Below are 25275 nucleotides of genomic sequence, written 5' to 3'. Positions count from 1 at the left end.
TTCACTGCCGGGGAAACTGAGGCCCCAGGTCTGCAGCGCCTCTGGCGGGAGTGGGGGGTCCAGCGCAGGGGGCGGGTCCAGCGCAGGGGGCGGGTCCAGCGCAGGGGGCGGGTCCAGCGCAGCGATGCTGAGAGCCCCAGGAGCTCCTGGGGGGCTGCGCCGCACTGGAGGGGAGAAGCGAGCCCTGGGCGCGGGCTGAGCGGGTGGTCCCCTCCCCCGTGGAGGCGCCGGGCTCGGACTGGGGGGTGAGCGCTGCGCGGCCAGCGTGGAGTGACCGCCGAGCCGGGCCCGCAGGCGCAGCGCGGGCAGCGGCCACCAGGCGGCAGGGCAGGGCGGGGAGGGACGGTCGTTGGGGCCTGGAGCCGGGAACCCTGTTCCTTAGGTGGGCTGTCTCCGGCCTGAGCACCCCTTCTGGGGAGCTGCCTGGTGGGACCACAGGTGGGGAGCTCGATGCGGACATTAGCTCATCCTGGAGTCCCTGTGGAGGAGCCCAGCAGCGAGGAGGCTCTCTGGGGTCACTGGGGGAAGGAAACTTAAGGCTCCCCCAGCCCCGCCTCTATGGGGCCACCTCTGGCTCCCTGTGCTTTCGCTTCCCCAACAAAGTGGGGTCAGGGACAGGGGAGCTCCTAGGCTGGTGTCCCTCCTGGCTCCTAGGAAAAAGGGGGGGGGGGGGGGGCGGGCGACCCCTGCGAGCTGCAGGAGGGGAAGGTGAGCCCTGGGCTCCGCTAGGGCAGTGGCTGAGCCAGCAAAGTGTCCTCTGGGACTAGAGGCTCCTGACCTGACCCTGTGCTTTGGTCAGGCTGAGCCATGGGGCTCTGGGACCCAGCAGCAGGTAGGACACATGTCCACCAGGGCCTGGCCGCTCGCAGACGGGATACCATGGAGCACGTCCACCAGGGCCTGGCCGCTCACAGACGGGATACCATGGAGCACGTCCAGACCCGCTGGCCCCGGGCTGGCCTCATGTTGTCCGTCCTGTCCCAGGCACTGTGGCCTGCCCCTCCACAGACAAGCTGTAAGCCAGGAGGTGGCAGGGATCTGGGGGCCAGAGGCTCTCCACAGCTAGAGAGAGCAGGGGAGGGGCGCACCTCTGTGCTGCGGCCAGCTGACCCTGACCCTGGCGCCCCTCCGTGGTCTGTGGTTTGGGGAAATGTCAATCACTTCGTAGAAATATCTTGTAGACTTTCTGTCTGGAGGCAGCTGGGGGATTCCCCCAGTCACCAAGCAAAGTTCCCAGCAAACTTCCCTGCACCAGCACAGCCTGAGCCATGAGTCACTTACTGTCTGGGGAGCAGGCTGGGAGGTGGGGGGGGGGCCCGCAGTAGGGACCCCCCCACCCTGTGTCGAAGCTTTGTCGCAGGCACCATCCTGAGGGCACTGTACCCCGGGGAGGGCTTCTCCCTCCAAGTGGATGTTGCCGGCCCTCTGCCCAGGGACCCCTTCCGCAGACGTGCGCCCCACCAAGGCCCAGCTCCGTGGAGGTGGGAACAGGTGGGGCCGGACTCCCTAGAGCCCTGCTGCCCCTCAGAAGCAGCACAAGGGCGTTACAGGAGTTAGGGGGGTCCTGTCTTCAGGCTGCCGGCCACCGCACCTGTGCCCTGCTTCCTTCTTCCTCTGGTGTTTCTCGGGGTTGGGGGGGTCCAGGGCCAGGTGGGAGCAGGGATATGGGGCCTCATTTGCCCGTGGCAGGGCCCAGCCGCTGTGGGAAGTGAGGGAGAGGGCAGGTCTGTGTCCCCAGGAGCCCCTAGGCTGCCCCTGACCCCTCTGTGCCCGCCTTGCCCACCCAGACTTTGGGCTGGAAGCCACACAGTGCGGCTGCCCCGGGACTGGCTTACCGAGCACGGTCAGCAGACAGATGGCTCCTAAGCCCAAGCCGAGCCCTGAGGATCTGGGCCCAGGGCATCCCGGGCCGGGTACACACTCGAACAGCCTCCTGACCTTGAGAAATGCACAAACGCCGGATGGCAGGAAGAGCGTCATCCCAGAGCCCGGGTGAGCGGAAATGCTATCTATGACCCGGTAACTTCAACGGAGGCATCCAGACTGAAATCTACCCTTCAGTAGAGTTCTGGCTTTCCTCAATGCCCAGGATCTGCCCACCGGCCGCCCTACGCCCCAGCCGTCAAGGCCTCTGCCTTTCCCAAGCTCTTCCCTCCACACATCCTACGGTGCCTGGTTTCGACAGCCGAGAACCCAGGGCTAAGCCTGTGCAATATGGGGTTAACTCAGCCTCGGTGGTCCACACCCTGCACGGCTCAGAGAAAGGTTTGGCCCCGGCCTGGCACGTAGGAAGCCACCTCTGAGCCCTCGGAAGGCCGGAGACCACTGACCCTTCGCTGGTCGGGAACTCGTGCACAGAAAGAAGCAGCACCGTCCTTGGGGGTGGCTGGCGGGTGGCAGCCCCGGGACCCAACTACAGGACCTCTGTCCTTTGGGTTCCCGTTCAGCAGGGCACAGGACCCGGAAGCAGCGCTGTCAGTGGGGGTCAGCCCCCCACGGGAGGAAAGGGAGGCTTGTGGGGAAAAGGGCCAGGGCGAGTGAACGGACAGAGAGACGGGCAGCGGCAGGCTGGGCAGACGGCTGGACGGACTGGTGGGTAGATGGAAGAGGGAATTTGGGGGGTTGGCTGGGGGGAGGGATGGGGCGTGGGGGGTGGATGGGTGTCAAGGGGTTCAGGACGACTCTCCCTAAAATACGCCATTTGGGTATAAAGGCTATTTTGAGCTGGAGGTGATTAAGACCCTGTGGGCTCAGGAGAAACTTTTCTCCCTTCCCTAAATACCTAGAGGAACCTAAATTGGGAGTCTTTGCCAGAATAAGACGAGAGCGTTGGCGTGAGTGGCCCGTCTGCGCGGCCGGGCGGGCATCTAATCCGCGGACGACTGTCCTCCTTCTCGCGGCCGTGTGACCGCCGCCCGCACGGTGGCCCCAGCCCCAGCCCCGTCCGCGGCTTGGAAGGGCAGCGGTGCCTCCTTCCACTGTTCTGTCTTAGAAACTCTCCTGCGGGCGGTGGTCCCTGTACGGACAAGATTCATTTGTTTTTCTTCTGTAGACCTGTAGACCCGCTCCACAGGCGAGATTGGACTCTGCAGAGGCCGAAGGAGGCAACGGACCGGGTCTTCTGGAACAGCCATCATCGCTCCCCACCACAGGAAAGCCTCAGGGCTGGACAGTGGTGCCGGGAACCAGCAAGGACCCCAAGGCTCCAAGAGGGGTGCACAGCCTCCACAAAGAAGCCACAGCTTGCTGCGGAGCAGGGCTGCCGTTTCGCAGAATAAGGCCAATCTGCTGGGCAGGGTCCCGCGCGTGAGCAGGACCGGGGACTCTGCGCAGAACGAGCCGCAGGCCGTCGGAGGCGTCCAGCCTGGAAAGAAGAAGTAAACCTGCGTCTGCACGTGCCGTGGTCCCGCCCGCGGGAAACTCGACGCTGTCCCAAGAAGCAGGAGAAGCGGAGTCGGGGGAAGGGGTGGGATTCGGAGTCCGCCCCGGACGCCCCGCGCTCCTCCGCAGACGCAGAGCAAACCAGGACGAAGCCGAGAAGCGCATTTCCTTGTCTGTGGCCTGGAGGAGAAGGAGGGGCTCACGTCTCCGGGACGGGACGCACCAGCTCAGCACAGAGAAGCCGCCCAGGGTGGGGCACGCAATGGAGCCGACCTGAGGCGCGGCCGGTGCTGTCGGATGGAGACCCGCCGGAAGCCACCTCCAGGTTCTCCGCAATCCCAGTGACGTTTCTTGCAGAAATAGAAAAATCGTCCTAAAACTCCCGTGGGGTCTCAGGAGACATCAACAGCGAGGAAACCGATGGTGGCAGGGAGATGGACGTGTCCCGTCCGCCCCAGCGTGGACCGCAGAGACTGAGGTTGGGGCGCGGGGCAGGGGCAGGCCTGGGAGGCGCAGCGCGGCGTGGAGAGGAATCTAGACGGGGTGCGGCTTGCCGCCGGTGTCCCGGCTCAGCACAGCCCCTGCCCGAGCTCCCGGCCCTGCCCTTCTGTCCCAGAGGGGCAGCTCCGCCCAAGGCCTAGGCATGACAGCCCCGGGGCCCGCCTCACCTGCTTCTCACCCGGCGGAGCCCACCCAGCCCGGAGGAGCCCGGCAGCCCCCTGGGGCCCCGGAGCAGGAAGGCGGCCCCGCAGTCAGAGCGCTGCCCGCGCAGGGCTCCTGTGTGTGCGCATGAGCTCGCGGGAGTGTCAGTGCGCGGGGGCTGAGAGGAGCGAGGCTCGCTCTCCAGGTGCTCGCCGGCAGGGGAGGGAGGAAGGTGCCTGTGCCCGTCCAGGGGGTACTCCCACTGCACCCCGGAAGGAAGCCCCGGCCCCAGGTGGCGGTGGCGGGCGGCCGTGGAGTCTGCAGGTGAAAGGCAGGACGTCAGGAGTATCCGTCCCAGCTCCCGCCTCTGACCTGGATTCTGGGGGGGAGGGGCAGGGCGTCCGGAGCCCATGATGGGGGCACCTGCGAGGTAGGGCTTCACACCCACACGCGCCCCTTCCCTCCACCCTCCAGCCCCGACCATGACCCCTTGGGTAGGTCAGCGGCACCCCCTTGCCCTCTGCCCTGCCCCCATCTCACTGTGGGCAGGTGACCGGCAGTGTCAGCCTTGCTGGGTCCCGAGCGTCCTCTGTGGCCCCCGTGTAACCATGCCCTGGGCAGTGCCCAGCCCCTACCCCTCCGGGCCCTGGGCAGTGGGTCCCCTGCTCCTGACCCTCTCTGTCTCCTGGCCCCGGGTTCTCAGGCCTGGCCACTGCCCAGCCTCCCCGCTGCCCTCTGGCCCTGTCCTCACCGTGACCTGGCAGAGCGGTGTGGGACGCGACCTCACAGCCCTTCCCTGACAGGTTCTCCCGGGCAGCCCCGGGACGAGCTGCCCAGCCCAGCACTCTTGCCTTCCCCGCCAGCTCCAGGGACACCCGCCCCTCCTGGCCTCCCTCGATCGGTCCCTGTGCCCCCACATCCGTGCAGACACCAGCCCCCTGCAGGGCTTCTGGTCCCCCTCCAGGACTCTGGCCGCCCTCTCAGGCACCCCCGCAGCCCCCAGCAGCTCTCCCTGGCGCCGCTGACGTGAGGGGCCCCGCCCCGGGCTGCGGGCTGCCGGAGGGCCCGGCGGAGGTCCCCTGCCCTTCGGAACCTGCCCAGGGTGGTGCACACAGCAGGTGCTCTGGACGCGCCCCGGCCCGCGGCCTGGCCCCCGCCCTGGGTGTTACCAGGCTGTTGAGAACCGAGGACGGCTGGAGGCCTGTTACCTACAGAGGAAACCAAGTTGTTTCCGCTGTGAATGGCGGGTTCAGTCAGGCACCACCAGTGTGTCTCAGAGCGGCTGCTGTCTAGGAGGGATCGGCCTGGGGGGTGCGGGCGGGCGGGAGGGAGGGGCCCCACCCTGGTACTCCCCGGCCCAGTTCACTTCTGCTTTTTCCTGTTTGCAGCAGCAGGAGGACGGCCCAGGGTCCCGAAGTCCGGGGGTGAAGACCTCGCAGCCGGGGCTCCCCCAGGCCCCGTGGGCCGCCGCTGAAGGCCTCCGTCCCCAGCACCAGGTTTTCCCCAGGACAGGGCACGAGGCCAAGTGTGGGGGCTCCGAGCTGCAGCCTCTGCCTTGGCTGGGGGCGCGCAAAGTGATCGCAAGCCCTCCCCCGTGCCCGCTCTCCATCAGGGCTCCCCCAGCACGGTGATGCATGGCGGGGAGGGGGTGGCCTGTGCCTTACGGGGTGTGCAGGGTCATGGGTAGACGTCCCCGTAGACGTCAGGAGTATCCGTCCCAGCTGTGAAACCCAAGAATGCCTCCAGGAAGGCCAGATGCACCCCTGGGGGAGATATTGCCCTGGTCGGGGACCACCGGGCAAGGCCCTGGCCTGGCCGTGCTGCGTGGGGGTGGGGGTGGCTGGGGGGTCTCCTTGAGGCAGGAGGAATCCAGCGGGAAGGACCGAGTTTTCATTTCGCATCTGCTGCTGACCTTGGCAGGGGGACCTGGGGGAATGAGCCAGAGAAGGAGGTGCGCGCCGGGCCACCCCGTTCTGTGAGCCTTGCTGGCCGCCCGGCCACGCGGTGCTCCACGCGGAGTCTCCGTGGCTGTCTGCCTTCCGCGGGGCGTCTGCACAGAGCTTCCTGCAGCGGCCAGGGGAGAAGGGGCCTGGGTGCTCTGGGAGATTCTTAGGTCCTTCTGTGTCCGGGGCAGCCGGGATGTCCTCCGGCAGTGTTCCGTGAACTTCCTGGGTCTGTGGCTTCACACGCAGCCCACGGGTGTGCTCATCCGCCGTCTGTCCCTCCAGAGCCCGCTGCCCCCTGCTGCCCCGGCCGTCCTCTGCCCCCCGACGGCACCCACACCGTGAAAACCCCAGCTTTCTTCCATAGCTTTGTCGTCCTGTTTCCCGCCTGCTCCGTGACCCCCTGGTGCGGGCCTTTCTGTGTGCGGGGAGCCCTTGTTGTGTCCCAAACGCCCACCCGGCAGTGGCCCTGAGTGGCAGGCCGCTGGGTCTCTTCTGAGAGCGGTTCCCACTGAGGGGGTCTGCCCAGAGGACGGTGGGCTTGGGAGCACCAAAGTAAATGGGCTGTGGACCCCGCCACCCGCGGGCCTAACCCACCGAAGGGAGGAACAGATGGGCCCGCAGCAGGTCACTCCAGCAGGACCCGGCGTGGCTGTGACCCCTCTGCTGGGCTCTGGGGTCCTCGGTGCCCCCAGTAGATACCCATGAACGAGTATCCCCAAAATGTCAGCGTGTCACTTGGCACCTGCTGCCGTGAACACTTCCTCCAGCCGCGTTCGGCATCACGACCTCCCCTGGAGGCTGGAGTCCTGTCCATGGGGGCAGAGGCCACAGCTGCCGCTCATGCCGGTGGGCCTGGAGTCACACGGTGACGGCTTCAGTCCTCTGCCGCCATCTTGCTTCCAGGATGAGGCCCGACGGCAGGGGCTTTCCTGTGGTTTCCACGGGGCCCCTCCTCGTCCATCAACCCTTCAAGGGTCTCCCCCAGCCCCTCTGGACCCTTTCCTCATCCGGGGGCGCTTTCATCCCTGGGCCTGGCTGTGTGCCCCCCACCCACCTGCCCCCGGGGCCAGTCCGCGCCAAAGCAAAGGTCAAAGCAAAGCCGGCGACCCCACAGCCAGGCATGGCCCCAGCCCCGCATTCCCGAGGTCGCAGGACCAGGAGTCTGGGCGGGAGTTCTGGGATGTCTCCCCAAAGCAGAGGGGCTCTGCCGCTGTCCGCTCTCTTCCTTCCCGACCCGAGGCACAGAGGGGGAGGCTGCCGGTCGTGAGGAGGACGGCCCGTCCTGGGCTGAGTCAGGACCCTCGGTTCCCACTCAGCAGGCGCCTGGTCAGAGGAACAGGGCCCGAGAAAGAGACTTTCAGAATCACTGAGCACTCGGGGTGGTCCCTCTCAAAAGCCCCGTTCCGCCCCCAGCCTCTTCCCTCTCAGGGCGGCTCTCTTCGGAGCTGCCCCGAAAACCCCTTCCATGCTGGTGCTGGGGGAACTCCTGCCCTCATGTGAGGGCCACGGGTCGCCCGGAAACCCCGGCAGCCCCCTGCCTTCCTCTCCTCCGGCCCCTGAGTCTGAAGAGCCCCAGGGAGCGGGGAGACGGCGGGAGCAGTCAGGGCCGCCGGTGAACGCAGAGGCGGGGGGACCTAGGTCCTGGGACAGCTTCCGTGTCTTCCAGAATGATGCCTGTGGTCCACTGAGACCCACGGAGGGCCTGGAGCCCGGGGCTTCCGCCTCCCCAGCAGCCGACAGGAGACGACAGCCCGGGACCCACTGACGAGCACGGACGGGGAGCCGTGGTCTGTCCACACGAGTGAGGCTGCTTCTCTCTCTGCCCCTCCCCCGGCTTGGGCTTGCTTGGCTCTCAGGTGAATAAATCGAATCTCAAAGAACAAAACAAAAACAAAAATCTCTAAGTCTTTTTTTTTTTTTTTAAGATTTTATTTATTTATTTGACAGAGATCACAGGCAGGCAGAGAGAGAGGAGGAAACAGGCTCCCCGCTGAGCAGAGAGCCCGATGCGGGACTCGATCCCCGGACCCTGAGATCATGACCTGAGCCAAAGGCAGCGGCTTAACCCACTGAGCCACCCCAGTGCCCCAAAAGTCTCTAAGTCTTTAGGGTCACTCAGAGACTCGAAGTCCGTAGCTGCCCATGGAGGACGTCCCCGCTGGCTGTGCGTGTCGTCTGCCTCTGGTCGACGGGAGAGCTCTTGGAGGCTGGGTCTGGGTGAAGCCCGTCCGCGGTCTTCACACCGGCTGAGTCTAGGCGGTGGCTACAGGAGGGCTCGTTCCGTTCCCTCCTCCTCATTAGGAAGACTTCACAGGCTGGGAGAAGGAACACCTCCGTCTGGGTGCGCAGACGCCCCGAGACAGCCAGGAGCAGGGTGGCAGGAGAGAGCTGTCACCGCACACCCGTTCGCACCCTCTGAAATTCAAACCCGTGGGACCCGTTTGACACGGAGAGAGGAGGCGCTGGCTGGTAAATGAAGAGCGCTCCAGCTCTCCTAGGCCTGCCCGGCAGAAGTCAAGAAGTAAGTGACCCGCCCCAGGGTATCGTCGGGAGGCTGTGGGTCCCCCTTCCCCCTGGCTGGAAGACGGTCAGCCCTCAGGCGTAGGGCGCAGACCCCTGGAGCTCATCCCTGGTTCTCCGCCGCGTCCTCCCCCCAGGAACTCGTGCCCTAGAAGAGATAATGCAAACCCTCGGGCTGAAGGCCCCGCTTGAATCCGTGGCCACCCTTGACCGTCCAGCCGTGGTTCGGAGGGGACACTGGTCCGGGTTGTGCTCCACACCTGAGCGGGGGTCCCGAGAGGAGCAGGTCCCAGAGGAGGGCCTGGGCCACGAGCACAGACACCCAGTGTCCCTGGAGACCCCTGGCCCAGCTGGCCTGGTGTGGGCTCTGCTTCTGCTGAGGCTCTGCCTCCCACGGGTCCCCGGGCCTCTGGTGGCTGCTGCCAAGGGACGGCGGGTCTGGGGCCCGCCCACAGCCTTCACTCGGCCCGCTGCCGCCCTTCGAGGAAGAGCCGTCCTGGGCCCGAGGGAGGGCAGTGGCCAGGCCCAGGCGGGGGTTTCTGGAAGGCTGAGGGAGGCCCCACGTTCCCACCTATACCCACTCTGTGCCCAGCTTTCCAGGCACACGGCGGCCGCCCACACCTGTGAGAAGCCGCTGGTCGGGGCGGTGCTGAGCGGGAGAGCCGCCCGGAGCTGCAGGACCCCGCAGCCGGCGGGGGCAGTGACCTGAACATGTCTGGGAGACAGTGCGGACTGGGGGCGCACCCTCCTGGGGGTGTGTACGTGCCCGGCGTGGGCCACCGCCCACCATCCCTGCAGCAGGCACAGATCACCTCGGAGCTGTGGGAGGTCCAAGAGCCAGGACGGTGGTGGGAGACGTGGTTTTGTCGCCCCCCAAAGCCCAGAAGCAGCTCACCGGGCAGAGGGTGGTTGGTAAGGCAGGGAGCCGCCTGCAGCCCAGGGCATTTTCTAAGGAGAATGGGGTAGGGTGTTTGGAGCCAAGATGCTTTTGCCGGGGAGTCGGACAAGCAGCCGTGCCTGCCAGGACTGGGCAGGGCCTTGGTGAGGGGCGCTGTGTCCCGGGGAGTCCATGCGGCCCCTCCCAGAGAAACCCCCCTCAGAGTCCCTGCAGAGTCCCTGGGCACGGCTGCGATCAGCTCTAGGGGGCCAGGGCTGGAGCCAAGGTCAGAATGTGTCGGCCCCTTTCCGCGGGTGGGACCCCACGCCAGGACGGGAAGCGGGGCGGGCAGGCACCACGTGACGTGGCTGGGGCTGTCCCAGGGGCAGGACGAACGGGGTGCTGGGGCAGGAGTTGTCTTGGGGCCACCGTGAGCAGAGCCCAAGCTGGAGCTCCTCTCCGAGGGTCCCTCCCCAAGCCCCACCCCGTCGTGTCTGGGGAACTTGGCACCCGCAGCTCCCTTGAGCCGGACGCCCCGCCCCAGCTGGGAGGAGTGTCTCCGCGTGTCGGCACAGCCCCGAGGAGAAGTGCGTCTGCACCGGTGTTTCCTGCATCTGCCCGGGAAAGTTCCGAGGCATCAGCTAGGTGACACCTCGGCCAAACCCACGGCGGTTTACGGTGGGGGAGTTGAAAAGGAAGCAGTAGGACCCTGCTACTTCCGGAAAGTTCTCAGCTGGGCCTACAGAGCGTGAGTGTGAGGTTTGCCTCCCCGAGTAAGTCATGGGCTCCACGTGCTGGGGGGCAGTGGGGTGGGGGGGGCAGTGTGGTGACAGGTGGGGTCTAAAAGCAAAGGCGATTGGTTGGCGTAAAGGTGGGGCTTGATTGGGGTCTCAGCCTGGGGTCCTTCCCCAGGAGAGAAGCCAGGGGCACCAGTGTGCCGCGACGGGGGAGGGCAGAAGGGAGTGCGGTTGACAGGGTCGGCAGCTTCTGTCTGCACCCTGAGGTCTCTGCCAGCCTGAGGTCCCCGTCCGTGACGGGCTCACCATGGCCGTGGCCCACAGGGCCAGAGAGGGTTCAGGGGCCCGTTTGTCCCTGGAGCCGTCCTGGCGCGGCAGGGTTGTGGCTGGTTCCCGGGGTGGGTGGTGCGGGGGATGTACGAGGCTCCCTGGCCTCCAGGGGCTGCCTGGCCCGGGGGCACGTGGCCAAGAGGCAGGACAGGAGGGACAGTGAGGTTCCTGCCGGGGGCACGGCCGGCCTGGTCCTGGGCATGGTCCTGGGCTGGGCAGCCGGCAGGCCTCTCAGCATGACTTCCGGTGCAGGGCATGGCCCAGCGGGGTGTTCCCGCGTCTGCCGAGAAGGGTGGGCCGGCCACCAAGGGCAGGAGTCGGGCTGCACTTTCCGGCATGTCTGTGCTCAGGAGGGTGACGAGGTGATGTTTCAGGGGACCGGCCAGGTGGACGCAGAGCCACCTCGGGCGGGGGGGCAGGACAGGGTGCGGGTGTCAGCCTCATCGCCAACAGAAGAAACGCAGAAGAGACTTTAAGCCGTGCTTTTAGAGATCTCTGGGGCGGGGTCGCCCGGCTGACGGCGGGATCAAGCCCCATGCTGGGCGCGGAGGTGACGGAAAAAATCTACCCGAATGGGAAGCAGAGAAGCGGGAGCCCACGCGCTTGGTGTGCCTTTGGGGCCGACGACTCGGCAACTCCCTCCCCAGCATTTACCCCAAACACGAGCACAGACCCGGAGTCAAGGGGGCGCCCTGGGGCTCCTCGGTGAAGCGTCTGCCTCGGGTCAAGATCCCGGAGTCCTAGGATCGAGTCCCACATCGGGCTCCCTGCTCGGCAGGGGGCCTGCTTGCCCCTCCGCTGCTCCCGCTGCTTGTGCTCCGTCCCTCCGTCAAACAAATAAAATCCTGACGGAAGGAGGGACGGAAGGACTGGATGTAGGACGTGGGGAACTTGGAAGAACCAGAACGTCCCGCCGGGGTACGTGGGGCAGACGGTCCCGGCCCTGGGGTTTCAACAGCGGTCAGGAGGGCCGCCGCTGGCACAAACGTCAGGGCAGCCGAAGCAGGTGAGAATCCCGGGCCTCTGGCTCTGCTTGAGAAGCCGCACAGCACAAGGTAAAGAATGTGTCTTGAAAGGCTTGAGGGCCGGGCTGCAAATCCAGGGCGTGGCGCGGGGGACAGAGGCCTCGAAGGCAGGGCTCCTCTCCGGGGACAGTGGGCAGAGCCAGCAGCACTGTGAGCGGGCCCTGGGCAGGTGGGCTCACAGGGGGAGGCACACTGGGACCCGCAGGGGCATCTGGTGCAGCTGGAGGCAGAGAGATCTGGTCTGGCCAGGAGGACGCTGGGTCCACGGGCTCCTGGGGATGTCGAGGCACGCGTGTCCAGGGCTGGCAAAGGACCGGGGGCAGGGGTAGGGAAGCCTCGGGCTGACCTGGGCCCATCCACCCCATCGCTCTGTGGCTACCGCAGTTGCCACCGAGCTCAGACTGAGCACAGGGACCCCTGGGGGGCAGGCCCAGGCTGGCGCCGCAGCTGTGGTTGGCTTGTCCCTCCCTTGGCCCCGGGCTTGGGAGCAGCCAACCGCTGAGTTGGGCCATCCCACAGGGTCTGTCATTCTACCTGCCCTGCCGTGGAGACCCATCTCTGTGGATCCCCAGGATGGCCCACCGCTGGCCCGGGGTAGCACAGGGGCTGCCCCCCACAGCCCTTGTCCGCCGACTCACCATCAGGACTGGCCCAGAGAAGAGCCAAGCTGCTTTGGGGCGGGGACTCTGGGAGGGAACAGAGAACCGCCACCCCGACCGTTCTGGGCACGGAGGTCAGCTCCTGGGCCTGGGCGCCCAGCATTCTAGCCGCAGGATGGCGCAAGGGCCCTTAGCCTAACCCTGGGCCGCTCTGGGGCCTGCTCGTCTCAGAGGGCCGGGAACACAGGAAAGTATGAGAAGGTAGGGGCAGTCGGGCGGTGGGCAGGGGAGACAGGAAACAGGTCCAGGAAGGGGGCCCGTGGGCGGAGGCCAGAAGCTGCGCATCCCTTGGGCAGGGAACAGGACAGGCTCTGGGGAGCAAGGCACGTGCAGCTAGATAGTGAGGCGGCGGGTCAGCGGTGCTCGAAGTCAGAGCATCCGGCAGGGCTGGGACCCCTCTCTTGGGCCACCCCCACACCCAGCTGTCGGCCTGGGCCTGGTGCCGGCCCTAAGGCTCTTTCAGGGTCCTCCCTCCCCATCCCTGTCCCCTCTGTCCAGCCAGGCTGTCCCCAGACCTGGACACTGGCACCTGGCACGTGAGCCGGTCCCGCATCCCCTCCAGGAGCCCCACTCGGCCCTGACCTGTGTGTGCCCCCAGAGTGCGGGCCCCTTGGGCCTCGGGCAGCCCGTGAGAGGGCCCGTCTGCCCGCGGGCCTCGCGCAGGAGCAGAACACGCATTTTCTGTTGCGCCACCGCTTCCTCTGCCGTGTGCAGACGTGGCTTCCAGAGGCACCAAGCCGTCTCTGCTCCCGTGTGAGTGGGCAGCACAGCCCCCGGGGCACGGCAGCCCCCAGCTTCCAGAACACTGCCGACCTCCCCGCGCCCCTGGCCCAGGCAGCTCACCCGTCTGAGGAAGGAAATCCGGCCCTGGGGCGAGCTTGGTATGTCCGTCCCCGGCTCCTGGGCTCACAGGCCCCCGGGTCCCTCCCAGCCACACCTCCCTGGGGGGCCCCTCGCAGTGGCTGCCCGCCACTGGGTCTCTGCTGGGGGGCGGGTGCTCACAGGTGCTGCTGCCTGACAGCTGGGAGCATCGGGCCCATCTCTTCGAAGGGCAGACTCCCGCCCGTGGTCCTCCGGGGCCAGGCCACAGACCTCAGGCAGAGAGCCCCCAGGGGCCGCCCCACTTCCCAGTGCAGGTGGTTGGGGGGCCTATCTGAGACCTGGGGCAGGACAGGCAAGGCCCAGTGACCCTCCGGGCCCGGTCCTGCCGGCCTATCTGGGACCATCAGCCTGAGAAGGTTAAGACCTCTTGGGGAACAACTGTTTCTAGTCTCCCTTTGTCTGGATTCCCCAGGTACAACCTGAATTCCCTGCTAAGTCACCAGGCTTTCTGTGGCTTTAGACACTCATCCCGTTGCCAGAAAAACCGGCACAAGGGGGGCTCGGTGGCTCATCTACTCTTGGTGCGCAGCTGTCGGTTCCCCATGGGCGTCGCCCCCTGAGCAGGCCGCCCGGGGTGGGGAGGAACCAGCACGGGAGCCCCTTGGGCCCAGCCCGGGCTCGCAGAGCAGGAGCCAGTGGCCCTGGGGCTCCGCGTGAGCTGTCTGGCCGGTCAGAGGAACGGTGTAGAGTGCGTGCCTCCTGCCGGACTCTCGGGCTGACGAGGACAGAGCTGGTTTAGAGACGACTCTGAGGGGGAAGGTGGCCGGCACCCTGGACGCCGCCCCTGCCCACCAGGGCCCGCGGCGCCTGAAGACCGGCCCCCACTCCGTGCTCTGCAGACACCGGGCGCTGTCTGGGGGTCCTAGTCCTGTCTCCACGGGCGATGTGCTCCGAAGCACTTCCAGGTCACACGCACGTCGTGTCTGGGCTCATTATGTCACCAGGAAAAATTCCTGGAGAGGATTTTATGTGATCAAAGTTAAAACCATTGAGGATTTGGGAAGCACATTGCAAAATTGTGCCCCAACACGTTTGTGCCCGTTGAGGGTCCCATCAACACAGGAAAGGGCACCCACTTCCTCACTTTCACCAACACTAAGAATCAAGGTTCTTTATTTTTGCCAACCTCACAGGCAAGCTAAGATGACCGTTTTGATGTCTATGTGCATGCTTCTTTGATTATAAGTGGTGTTGATCTTTTTTTAATTTTTGGAGTTGTTTTTATTTCTTTTGTGAATTATCTGCTTATTGGCTTTGAAACTTTCTATTTTTTATTGATTTGTAAATGTTCTTTACACATTAAGGACCAGCTGTTGTATCCCACAGGATAAATACAAGATTTGGCATAGAGTGATTGCTCACTAAGCATCTGCTGAATGACTTAATTTGTGGTTTTTGGTTTTTTTTAAACTTTTTATTTATTTATTAGAGAGAATGGGGGAGAGAGCGAGCACAGGCAGACAGAATGGCAGGCAGAGGCAGAGGGAGAAGCAGGTTCCCCGCCGAGCAAGGAGCCCGATGTGGGACTCGACCCCAGGACGCTGGGATCATGACCCGAGCCGAAGGCAGCTGCTTAACCAACTGAGCCACCCAGGCGTCCCGACTTAATATGTGGTTTAATCTGATTTCCCCAAAGTCACGTTTCCTCCTCTTTCTCCAGATCATTTTGAACTCTCGGAGCAAACTTCTCAGTAGGCTCGACGAGATGCACGACGGGCGCTAGAGAGCCTGCGGGAGCCACCATGATTCTGGAACCCTCACACACGCCAGGTGAGAGCCTCCCGTCGTGTCTCCTTCGACTTTAAACATCCGGAAGGGAGCCTGTGAGAGTTTCCGTGCTTTGCCTCAAACGGGGATACTTACTTCAAAACGTAGCGTGCAAAAACAGGTCTACTGAAGTAAAAGCTACCTCCTAACCGGGGATGGGGGAGGCCCTCCATCGGGACATCCGGAGGTGTCTGGTTTTTATTCTTCCGAGGTGCCAGGAAAACACCAGGACCAGGACTGAGGGCCACGGGGCCTCCTAGCACGCCCATTTCTGGGGCAGAGCGGAGCCCCAGGGCTGGCTCACCCCATCTCCTGGGGCTTCATCCGCCCCCACCAGGGAGCTCTTTCCCCCCGAGGTCAGTGTCCCCGGTGTGGACCTGCAGAGGAGCCCCAGCAAAGATGGGGCGCCCTCTCTCTCCAGCCTGAGAACCGCGGCGCCGCCTTCTCCCTGTGCCAGTCCACCTGCCGGCCGCCACTGCCCCAGTCTTGGGGGAAGAAGGCACAAGCTGGCCTGACCGCGCTCACGCCCCCGAGCGCCAGCGCCTCACCTGCACACGGGGACGTGGGGGCGGCTGCACCTGTCCAGGGCCTCAGGCAGGGAGGGCCCAGGGAGGTCGGCCACACGGCCACCCCGCCCACATCACCTGGTGACTCCTACAAACCCAAACGCTGTGCTGTGCGCTGGGGAGGCTGGGGAGGAACTGGAACCCGAGCGCTGCTGGCGGGAGCGCAGGGCCAGCGGCCGCTGGGGAAGGCCACTCGGGGGTTCCTCAAAAAGCCGAAAATAGAACTTCCCTGTGATATGGCAATTTCACTTCTGGGCGTTTACCCGAAAGAAGTGAAAGCAGGGTGTCGAGGCGGCGCTCCACGCCCACGTCCAGGGCAGCGGGCGGCCGGCCCGAAGCACGGCTCGTGGGGACCGGCCGGTGCCCCTCTGCGGACCGACGCAGGCGCGGATGGCTCCAGCCCACACGCGGCTGTGACTTGCCTGCCGCCGGCTGGGGCGTGGGAGGCCCTCGAGGACGAGGTCTGAGGGAGAGAATCCGGGCCCAAGAACACCCACGTAGGGGACATCTGGAGCGCGGGGGGCAGGCGGCAGCGCGGCAGAGAGGAGCCCCCACCTCATGGGGACGGGGCGTCGGTCTCACCGGAGACAAGCGTCCTGTGCAGGGGCAGCAGGGGCAGCTGCTCGGCAACAGGAACGTCAGGACGGCCCTGAGCTGCCTGCGTGAAAACGCAGACGGTAACTTTTCCATCGTGTGTGTTTTACCAGAAAGAGAGCACCGGAGAGACGAGTGGGTGGAGGGCCGGGGCGCTGGGGCCCGCCGCGAGGCTGACCGACCCTGTCGCTCAGGGGTGCACTGTGGGAGGCCTGAGGACAAAGCCCCAGCAGGGAAAACGCTGCACCCTGCCTCAGTGGCCCTGCCCGGCCAGGCCGCGGAGGCCCCTTGAGGCATGTATGCGCCCGCAGGAGCCCCGGCCGGACACCCATGGCCAGGTCAGCATTTGGGATGTGCTGCTTTCCTCACTGTCTGGACGTCTGCAGGGAGAGGCCACGGTGCGGTGACTCCGGGGCCACCAGGCTAGAGAAGCACTAGCCACCTTCTGCGCCATCCCCGAGGAGGGGGCTGCCACAGCCCCAGAAGCCAGCGGCCTGAGTTGGCGTTGGGCTGGCGGCCGTCCACGGCTCCCCGCTGACCTCAGGAGCATGAGCACACTGCAGCGGGGAAGGTGGGGCCCAGGAGCCCAGACTCGGGGAAGCATGTGTGGGCACGAAGGACACAGATGTTCATCTCCATGATGGGTTCCAGAGGAGGGCAGGGCGGGGAGGAGAGCGTCCAGGGAGGCTGTGGGTGCAGGTCAGGCGGTCAGCGAACCAGGAGGGCAGGCTGGGCAGGAGGGGGAGGTGGCTGGGATGTGACAGCTTCGTTCCCCGTGGCGGGTCCCCAGAGAGCGTGTGAGTCATGGCCATGTCCCGACCCTTAGTGCCGCGGTCACCCCCCAGCACAGCACTCATCCACCCACCCTGTCCCCTGCCCCTCCGGAGCACCCGTGAGGGAGGGTAGGGGAGGACCGACCTTGGGCTCCGGCAGCGCGACCGTGCCGTTGGATGGGGAGGTGATTGGCAGGAGGGTCTCGGGTCGTACCTTCCTCCAGGGTCCTCCATGACAAAGGAGCACTAGAGCGGGGCCTGGAGGAGCCCCTGTGACCGGGCCTGGATGGGACACTGGGGCCCTCCCCTGGGGCACCCATTTAGCCCATCAGCCAGCTTCAACACGCTCCTGCTACGAAGGACCTTGAAGCCCAGGCCACCTAGCGGCAGGGCTCCCTCCGTGACAGCCGGTCTCCCCCGTGGGTGCTGGGCTGGGTTTGTGCTCGAGACGGTGCTCGAGACGGTGCACGGACAGGGCCCCTCGGGTCCCCGGGGTGTCGGGGTTGCTGGGACTGCAGAGTGCCGACCGTCTCTGGGCCCTGGACTCCTCGCAGCATCGCATGGTGACTCCCAGCGAGAATGAACAGATGGAGGACAGGCCGGAGGCCACGAGCGCCGACGGCGGGACCTGGAGCCTGGGGCGGCTGGCACAGGGAGCAGAGCCCTGAGGGGCCAAACGGGGGGTCTGTGTGCAACGGTGGCATTTATGTGCTCTGAGACGCAAAGGCTCCGAGGTCAGACCAAGGGGCGACGGCTCCTCACGGCCTTAGAGGCTGCAGGACAGGCGTCTGTGTGCTGAAGCTAAAGCAGACCCTTGGGGACCCGCCGCAGGAGCTGGGTGAAGAGGTGTCCTGCGCTCCTTCTCTGTGGGCGGAGGAGGTCCTGAGACCGGAGGGGGCGAGCGGAGCCGGCGGAGCTGGCGGAGCCCCGCCACGTGGCCTGTCCCACGCAGGGTGGACAATGGCGTCCACGCAAGAGGCTACAAACTTGGGAGCTGCCGCGCCCGGGCTGGAGGGGCGCGCGGGCCAGTCGGGGCACTGGAGGGACCCTGCCCAGGGCTCCCACACGCTCGGAAGGCTGCAGGCTCTGACGAGCTCCAGACGCTGCCAAGGCGCACGGTCTCTTTCCGCCGTGGTCCCTGCGAGACGACAGACAGACCGAAGGGTCGTTTCCCGCCAGCAGAGGCAGAAGTCAGGATTCAAGACCTGAACAAACCCAGAGGGAGTGTGTGCCTGCTCGTCCGGAAGAGAGGCTCGGTTCTAGCCGCCCTGTCCCTGTCCCTCCCAGGGTCTGCCCGGTGTGCGTCCCCGTGCGTGAATGGCCCCGGCTTCGGGCCGTCCCGCATGACCTCCTGGTAACCCCACGGCGTCTGCAAAGACTGGCTCCACACCCGGCGGCGCTCTGAGCCGCCGGGAGCAGGTCTTCACCGCGTCTTTCCCAGGGGTGGGAGCACAGCTCATCCGGCAGCAGAAGAGGGAAGGGGAAGAGAAACAGAAAGGGCAGTCGGGGCCACACAGCGGCGCGGGGGGGTGTGTACAAAACCGTGTCGGTGTGCACGACCGCAGCGGAACGGAGCGCAGACCGTCCGGTTACCGAATCCAGCGGGAACTTCTCGCAAGCGTGGGGATGCCGACGTGTGGAGGTAGAAGCCTGGGAGAAAACACCCCAGGTGCACAGTCGTCAAAGAGAGCTCGTTTATCTCCCGCAGAACGGACTTCCCACTCACAGCGTTATTAGAGACGAGGCTCCTTCCTACGGCTGCTGCTGCAAATTCCTACTAGTGTACAGGCTACAAAGTGCAAACTCACTATCGTCATTGTCCTGGCGGGAGCCACGGGCTCCATCAGGGGTGCCGGCGGAGAAGCCGCTCCCCTGACTGTTTGGGCTCCGGAAGCCGCTGCATCCCGGGGCTCGCGACCCCCTCCTCCCTCTTCCAAGCCGCAGTGGCTGCCGGAGCCGTCCAGTCCCTCCACACCCGTCTCCTGGACGCAAGGACCCCGTGCCTACCTCGGGCCCCCGGGTCATCCGAGACCGCCCCCCTCTTGCTCTGTCAGCTGCGTCCTCACCCCCGTTGGCCGAGTAGCCGGACCTGCACAGAAGCTGGCGAGGCGACCCCGTTCACGGGCTCTGGGTTGAGGATGGGCAGCTCTCGGGGGAGGCGGTCATCCCGCCCGCCGTGGAGATGAAAAGCATCAGGATATGATGATCCGGGGCCGATTCCTCTGCAGCCACAACCAGGGCTCGGGCCCCTTACCCATGGGTCACGACAGAGAAAGCCAACCTTGCGAGAACCTCAAGGAAAAGTGGGTGCGCCCACCGTCAGCACGACGGGCGCTTCGTCATTTCCTCCCTAACGGCAGCCGAGGCCGGCTTTGGTCAGCACGGCACTGTGGCAGGCGGGGCCGGGGCGGGTGGAGTGTCCCACCCGCGGGAACACGGGGTGCCAACCCTCGCTCGGCAGGGGACCTCGGGGCACTGCAAGGACCAGGTCCGGCCCCAGCCCGTGCATCCGTTCATGATGCTGTCTAGTTGGAGACCAGAGATGGGAGAGGCCTTTTAAGGAGCCCACTCGGAGCAGTGCCTGCCCCTGGTGTGTCCGGCTCGGAGCCGGCTCGAGTCTCGCCCTTTCTTAGTGCCACGACGTCTCCCCGGGGTGTTCCCAGGGACACCCGTCCTCACACTTGTCTCTGTCCCGCAGGAAACGCCAGCACCGTGACCAGCCCCGTGCCAGTGACCGGGCTTCCCGGCACGGGCGCCTTGAGCTGCAACGCGTCCTTCGAGGACACCAGAGTGTTCCTGGTGAGCGTGTACAGCGCCGTGTTTGCCGTGGGGCTGCCGGCCAACTGCATGACGGCCGGGCTCACGCTGCTGCAGGCGCTGCAGGGCAACGTGCTGGCCGTCTACCTATTCAGCCTGGCGCTGTGCGAGCTGCTGTACATCGGCACGCTGCCGCTCTGGGCCGTCTACATCCAGAACCAGCACCGCTGGACGCTGGGCGTCTGGGCCTGTAGGGTGACCGGCTACATCTTCTTCTGCAACCTGTACGTGAGCATCCTGTTCCTGTGCTGCATCTCCTGCGACCGCTTCCTGGCGGTGGTGTACGCGCTGGAGAGCCGCGGCCGCCGCCAGCCGCGCACCGCCGTCCTCGTGTCCGCGTCCGTCTTTGTGCTGGTCGGGCTGGCCCACAGCCCGGTGTTCAGAATGGGAGGGGAGCCGACGTGCTTCGAGGCGCCGATGGACACGGAGGTCGTGGCGTACTACTACCTGCGCTTCACCCTGGGCTTCGCCGGCCCGCTCGCCATCATCGCCTTCACCAACCGGCGCATCTTCAGGAGCATCAAGCGGAGCGCGGGCCTGAGCGACGCCCAGAAGACGAAGGTGAAACGCTCGGCCATTGCGGTCGTGACCATTTTCCTGGTCTGCTTCGCTCCATACCACCTGGTGCTCCTCACCAAAGCCGTGGCCCATTCCTACTACAGGGGCCAGCCGGACGTCGCGCATGACTTCGAAGCCAAGCTCTGCCGGCTCTCCGCAGTGTTCCTGTGCCTGTCCACGGTGAACAGCGTGGCCGACCCCATCATCTACGTGCTGGCCACGGACTGCTCACGGCAAGAAGTGTCCAGAATCCACAGGGGGTGGAAAAAGTGCTCCGCGAACGCCGACATCCCCAAGCACACATGTTCAAGGGGCTCAGAGGAGCTGTCACTACCCACGCTGCCCACAAATGACTCCACATGCCCCGGGGCCGTCCACCCCCTGCAGTCTGGGCCGGCCACATGGAGCTCATCGCTGGACACCTTGGAGAGGCTGGATGAAGAGTCCCGCTGAGCCCGGTGTCCTGCAGGGCAGGGTGTCCGGCACGGGAGCCGGGGGGCCTGGGGTGTGGTTTCCCCACCCACTGAACTTGCCGACCAGGGTCCACGGTGCTGGCTGTGAAGTCCCCTCTGGAAAACACGCCACCGCTTTCCCGCTCCTGGAGCCATGCCCTCCATGAGCCCTAACCCTCGGGATCCCGGCACGCCTAGGCTGTCCCACTGGGCCCCACACAGAAGGTGGCCGCATGTGGGTACCTGATGGTGCAGGGCAGGCAGGACGGCCTCTTCCTCAGCTCTAAAGCTCGCTGGCTCACCCAGCTATTAGCAAACAGCAGGGCTGCCTGGGGCTGCCAGCAGCTGGCCCGTGCCATGCCCCGGGCATGGCACCGTGATACCCTCCTTTTCCGTGCTCTTCCACAAGCACCGCTTGGATGACTGTGGTTGTACAACATGGGACCTTTGTGTTCTGCCTCAAGATGGCCCTGGGCCAACTGGGCCGTCCACACGGTGCCTGCTCGTGGGGGGACCACCGAGGTCTGCGAGTGGGGGCAGCAGCCCAGCTCCGGGGGCCCCAGGCTGCTCTGTGCCGAGCTGGTCAGAGGACGCAGGCTGCTGTGGACCCCGCAGGCGAGCTCCCAGCAGGGCGGCCAGTGTATTTCCTGGAGGGTGCCCAGGTCGGAGATGCTGGTGGACACCCCGGTAGGGGGTGACAGGGCCGGCAAAGGGTCTCAGAGAAGAGTTAGAAATCCTCCGCATGGAGGCTCCCTGGCCTTACTGTCAGGGAAGCGGACGCTGAGGACTCAGAAAGGGGCATCAGGAGGGAGCAGGTGACGCCCCGGGCCTCCAGCCCTGCGGCAAGATGAGGAGTGCAGGTGGGGCATGGAGCCAGGCCCACCACGAGGCCCGGACTCGGGTCCCGCCCCTCCCCGGCCAGCCTCGTCACGGCCAGGTCATGGGGCGGCGTAGCTTTCCCGCCTGTACAGGGTCAATGACACCTACCTCGCCAGTCAGCTTCGGGGGCTGACCACTACCTCCACTCAGGCCCTCTGAAGCAGGGGCCCGGCAGGCTGCACGCCCCACGGAGGGCCCAGGCACCCCCAGGCACCTGCCCTTACAGGTATGGGGCCGTGGTGCCATGTTACATTCTCGTGTCTGTAAGGCAGCTAGCTGTCCGCTGTCCTTTCTTGCTGCGAGAGACGCCGACCAGATACATTTAGAAAATAAGCCTGGAAATAAAGATGCAAAATGCACGCCAGTCCCAGGTTCCTTTCTTACTTATCTGTTGGACGGAGATCACAAGCAGGCAGAGAGGCAGGCAGAGAGAGAGAGGGGGAAGCAGGCTCCCCACTGAGCAGAGAGCCCGAAGCAGGGCTCAATCCCAGGACCCTGAGATCATGACCTGAGCCGAAGGCAGAGGCTTAACCCACTGAGCCCCCCGGGCGCCCCAAGTTCCTTTCTGATGAAATGATATCCTTAACCTCTTTGGGCACACGCTTTCCTCCAGGGCTCTCGTGGAGGGGTGTACGCCCCTGGGCTCTCCGAGTGATGGGCCGTGGCTTCCGGGAACCGTCTGGAGTGCTCTGCGCTGGGCAGAGAGCTGCGTGCTGGCGGCAGGCACTATGAGCCTTCCACGGTGTGCCGTGCGCTGCTTTGCAGGGGCTGCTGTAACCAATTAGCACAGGCCGGGGGGCTCGAAATGGGACGTGTTCTCTCCCAGCTCTGGGGCTGGAAGTCCAAGATCAAGGTGTGGGCAGTGCTGGCTCCTTTGGGGGGCTTGGGGAGGACCTGTCCCAGCCTCGGTGATGCTGGCCGTCCCCAGCCCTCCTCCAGTCTCTGCCTCCCTTACACGGCCCTTCTGGGGGAGCCTGTCTGCATCTCCTCTCTGTCTCACGGCCACATGTGGGCTCCAGTGGCCATCTGGACGCACAGGTGCTGCCGGTCCAGTGTGCCCTGCCGGGGCGACCACTCTCTGTCCTCTTTCCTCGGGGAGCTCAGAGCCTGCCCCTTGGGCACCAGGGTGAGCAGGCTGTCTGAGGGCCCCTGGCAGGTGCACAAGTGTCCCACCTGGGGGGGTCTTCCTGGGTCTTTCCATGCTTCAGCCTGAGAAGCTGCCACAAGCCGCCCGGTCGTGGAGCCTCGGTACTGCCCTGGGACCAGTGTTTTCAAGACGGGAGGGAAGGACAGCAGGTGGGCCAGGGTTCGCTGGCACGAGTGGCCCCAGCTCTGGCACAATCTGGTGGATGCCTCCTCAGGTGGCCAGTGGCCTGGTGCTGGGGCAGCCTCCACCCTGGTGATGGAGAGGTCCCAGGTCGGCAGCTGCGTGGGCGGGGCCCGCGTGGGCGGGGATATGGGGGCGGAGCCGGTTACGGGCGGGGCCCTGGCAGGGCGGGGTCTGGAGGCTGCAGCCAGGGCAGGCAGGGCTCCCGGTCTGGGGTCAGAAGGAGGGTCTCCTTCCCTAGGGTGGGGGGTCTGGGGGGGCATCTGCAGTGACGGCATGGGACCCGTGAAATTAGAACATGTGTATGAGGAGGGGCAGTGACCAATGGGGACAAGGAGAAGCTCTGTGCTAAGGGCCCAGCCCCCTCTGGTGTCCGCACTCCGACACCAACCAATCCGCTGTCCACGGTGGGCAGGCTGCGTCCACCTTAGCTGGGGGGCTGCCTGGGGGCCCCGATGCCGTGGATCAGGTACCTGCTGGATGCGGGGGCACCCAGGGCAAGTCCTGGGGGCAGCAGGCAGAGGGCAGCGGGCCCAGATCCCAGCTGGGGAGGATGCGGGCAAGGGCTGGCCTGGGGACCAGGGCCCAGGGCCCAGCCTGCGTCAGCCCGCCCGCCGGCCGTGCTCCCTCCTCGATGCAAATGCTGGCATTGTCTTCACTCACGGACCGCAGACCCTTCACCTTTCCATCCGACTCCTGTTGTTCACGGAAACTTCTCTGGGGAGCCGTGCTTGCCGTGGGTCACCTAGTGGCCAGACCAGGTGTCCGCGCACGAGACCTTTCCTCGCCCAGCCACCTGCTCCCTCTGACGCACACTCACTCTGAGCCTCGCTCCTCCCCCGTTCATCAGTCCCTGCCACAAAACGCTGCCTGGGGCGCTGCAGGAAGGTCCCCCCGCCGTCCCGCGGTCAGTGCTGGAGGTGGGAGCCCAGAGGCCCCCGCAGCATGGCCCCCACCACCTGGGGCGCACGCCTACACCCTACCCTCCTGGGCTCTCTCCTCAGGTGTGTTCAGACGGGGTGGGCTCCCCGGGATGGGGAGCGTCCTGCCATCAGCTCCCGGGACAGGGCCTTGCCTGAGTTGTCCCCTTCCTGTTCCTCAAGGAGCCGTGGGGGACAGGCGGCCACATGTGTGGGTGAGCTCGGTGCTGGCCGGGAACCCAGCCGGGCTCACCCCACATTTCAGCACCCACATGGACCAGACGTCCTCCTGCTTCCTGCCCTGACAGATGCACCTGGTTGGGCACGGGGTCGGGCCCCTCCTCAGCCCACCCCAGTCTCCTGGCCCTGCTGGTGGCACCCTGGGTGCGTCCCTCAGGAGAGGCCAAACAGCGGGGGACGTGGCCTGGGAGTTCTAGGGTGCTGTGGTCCGAAGTGGGTCTAGAAAGGCTGCAGTTCCCCCAGCTTGAAGCCTTCTGACCTCGGAAGGGAGGCTGCAGGGAAGGGCCTTGGGGCAGCCACATGCAGGCCCTCCGGGGTGACGGCCAGGGAGTGCGGAGCACTGGCCATGGAATGTCCCAACAGAAGCCTGAGCGCTGGACGCAGGTGTGCTCGCACACCCTCCGAAGCAGGGCCCGCAGGACAGCTCCGTGGACACGTCTCTTCACCGTTTCCCGGAAGGGCTACAGTACCTGCCCGGGCTGCTCGGGACACTGAGATCATGCATGTCCCTGGCCCAAGCTGGCCTGACACGAGGGTGTGCCCCGAGTCAGTTAGACGCTGGTCTTGGGGTCTGGGGAGGATGCCAGGTCCATTCCTGACAAAGGCCACATGTTCCGGGGGTGGCCCTGGAGGTGCAGCGCGCAGACACCAGGGGGCAGCACCGCCGACGCGGCCCCGAGCCCAGCCGGGCCTCCAGGAGGAAGGCCTGGGGACCACAGACAGGACAGGCGGAGAACAGCCACCTTGGGGCTGACGCCAAAAGCCCCCTGGGCCCAGAGCTGGGTCTGAGAAGAGGAGGAACAGGGGTGGCCTTGAGCCGTGGTGACAAGGGACAGACGGCCACAGTATTGTGGTCAGTGACATCGCCCCCCCGCCCCCCACCAGTGAGACGCAGGGGCAGGGGTGCGGCGAGGGGGTGGAGGCCACCGGGCAGAGACTCCGCTCCCGGGCAGGGCAGCGTGGCGGCGGCCAGGTGAGCGGTGGCGGAGGAAGCCCTCCCAGGACGCGTCTGGCACACCTCCTTCAAGACAGGCCCCCTTGCTCCCGAGAGCCGGTCAGAGGGGAAGGGTGTTGGTGTGGCCAGGCCCGAGCTCCCACCCAGAGCTGGCGGTAACCCAGCGGGTGCGGCTCCTCGGTCAGCTCCCCAGGAGCCACCCCGCCCAGCAGTTCCGCCCCCCAGGCCGCCGGCGGCTGGAAGCACGCGGACACTCGCGATGGCCAGAGGCTGGACACAGGCTGGACACGGGCGGCCTTCCCCATGGTGGGACACAGGCGGCATCGCGGAGGGACCGAGAACACCGCTGAGTGACGGGAGCAGCCACGAGAGGTCACAGCCCGTGGGTTCCAGCTCTGTGAAATGCCCCAGAGCCGGGGCCTCTGTAA

General features: G+C 65.8%; 2 protein-coding genes and 1 long non-coding RNA gene across 9 annotated transcripts in view; 2 read left to right on the top strand and 1 right to left on the bottom strand.

Moving 5' to 3' along the window:
- PACS2 (phosphofurin acidic cluster sorting protein 2) overlaps window positions 1-9016 on the bottom strand; it is a 214643-nt gene extending 205627 nt beyond the window's left edge. For all 5 annotated transcript variants that reach the window (XM_059374177.1, XM_059374179.1, XM_059374178.1 and 2 more), the window contains exon 1: window positions 9007-9016. The gene's annotated coding sequence lies outside the window, so the exon portion shown is untranslated. The remainder of the gene's footprint in view (window positions 1-9006) is intronic.
- LOC132000331 (uncharacterized) lies at window positions 5359-9340 on the top strand. The gene is made up of 3 exons (XR_009399255.1): window positions 5359-7825; window positions 7917-8490; window positions 9082-9340. It is a non-coding gene; the product is annotated as an uncharacterized LOC132000331 (long non-coding RNA).
- Window positions 9341-9457: 117 nt separating this feature from the next.
- GPR132 (G protein-coupled receptor 132) lies at window positions 9458-21746 on the top strand. 3 transcript variants are annotated; one of them, XM_059374154.1, is made up of 4 exons: window positions 10541-11488; window positions 12616-12998; window positions 14660-14769; window positions 19398-21746. In XM_059374154.1, exons 3-4 carry the CDS (start codon window positions 14742-14744, stop codon window positions 20525-20527), a joined length of 1158 nt encoding a protein of 385 aa, XP_059230137.1. In that variant the 5' UTR covers window positions 10541-11488; window positions 12616-12998; window positions 14660-14741; the 3' UTR covers window positions 20528-21746. The 3 variants fall into 3 exon arrangements, with proteins under 3 accessions (XP_059230135.1, XP_059230137.1, XP_059230136.1); XM_059374152.1 differs by lacking the exons at window positions 10541-11488; window positions 12616-12998 and adding an exon at window positions 9458-10139; XM_059374153.1 differs by having other exon boundaries at window positions 10541-12998.
- The last annotated feature ends 3529 nt before the right edge of the window (window positions 21747-25275 follow it).

This window comes from Mustela nigripes, chromosome 13, assembly GCF_022355385.1.
Source record: "Mustela nigripes isolate SB6536 chromosome 13, MUSNIG.SB6536, whole genome shotgun sequence".
Taxonomy (NCBI): domain Eukaryota; kingdom Metazoa; phylum Chordata; class Mammalia; order Carnivora; family Mustelidae; genus Mustela; species Mustela nigripes.
This window is presented reverse-complemented; position numbering and strand designations above follow the sequence as displayed.

What these genes read in the sequence shown, in the direction of transcription:
- GPR132 (XM_059374152.1), top strand. Translation starts at nt 14,742, where the DNA reads ATGATTCTGGAACCCTCACACACGCCAG. An exon ending in GGAACCCTCACACACGCCAG is followed by an intron (nt 14,770 to 19,397) that starts GTGAGAGCCTCC and finishes TCTGTCCCGCAG; the next exon opens with GAAACGCCAGCACCGTGACC.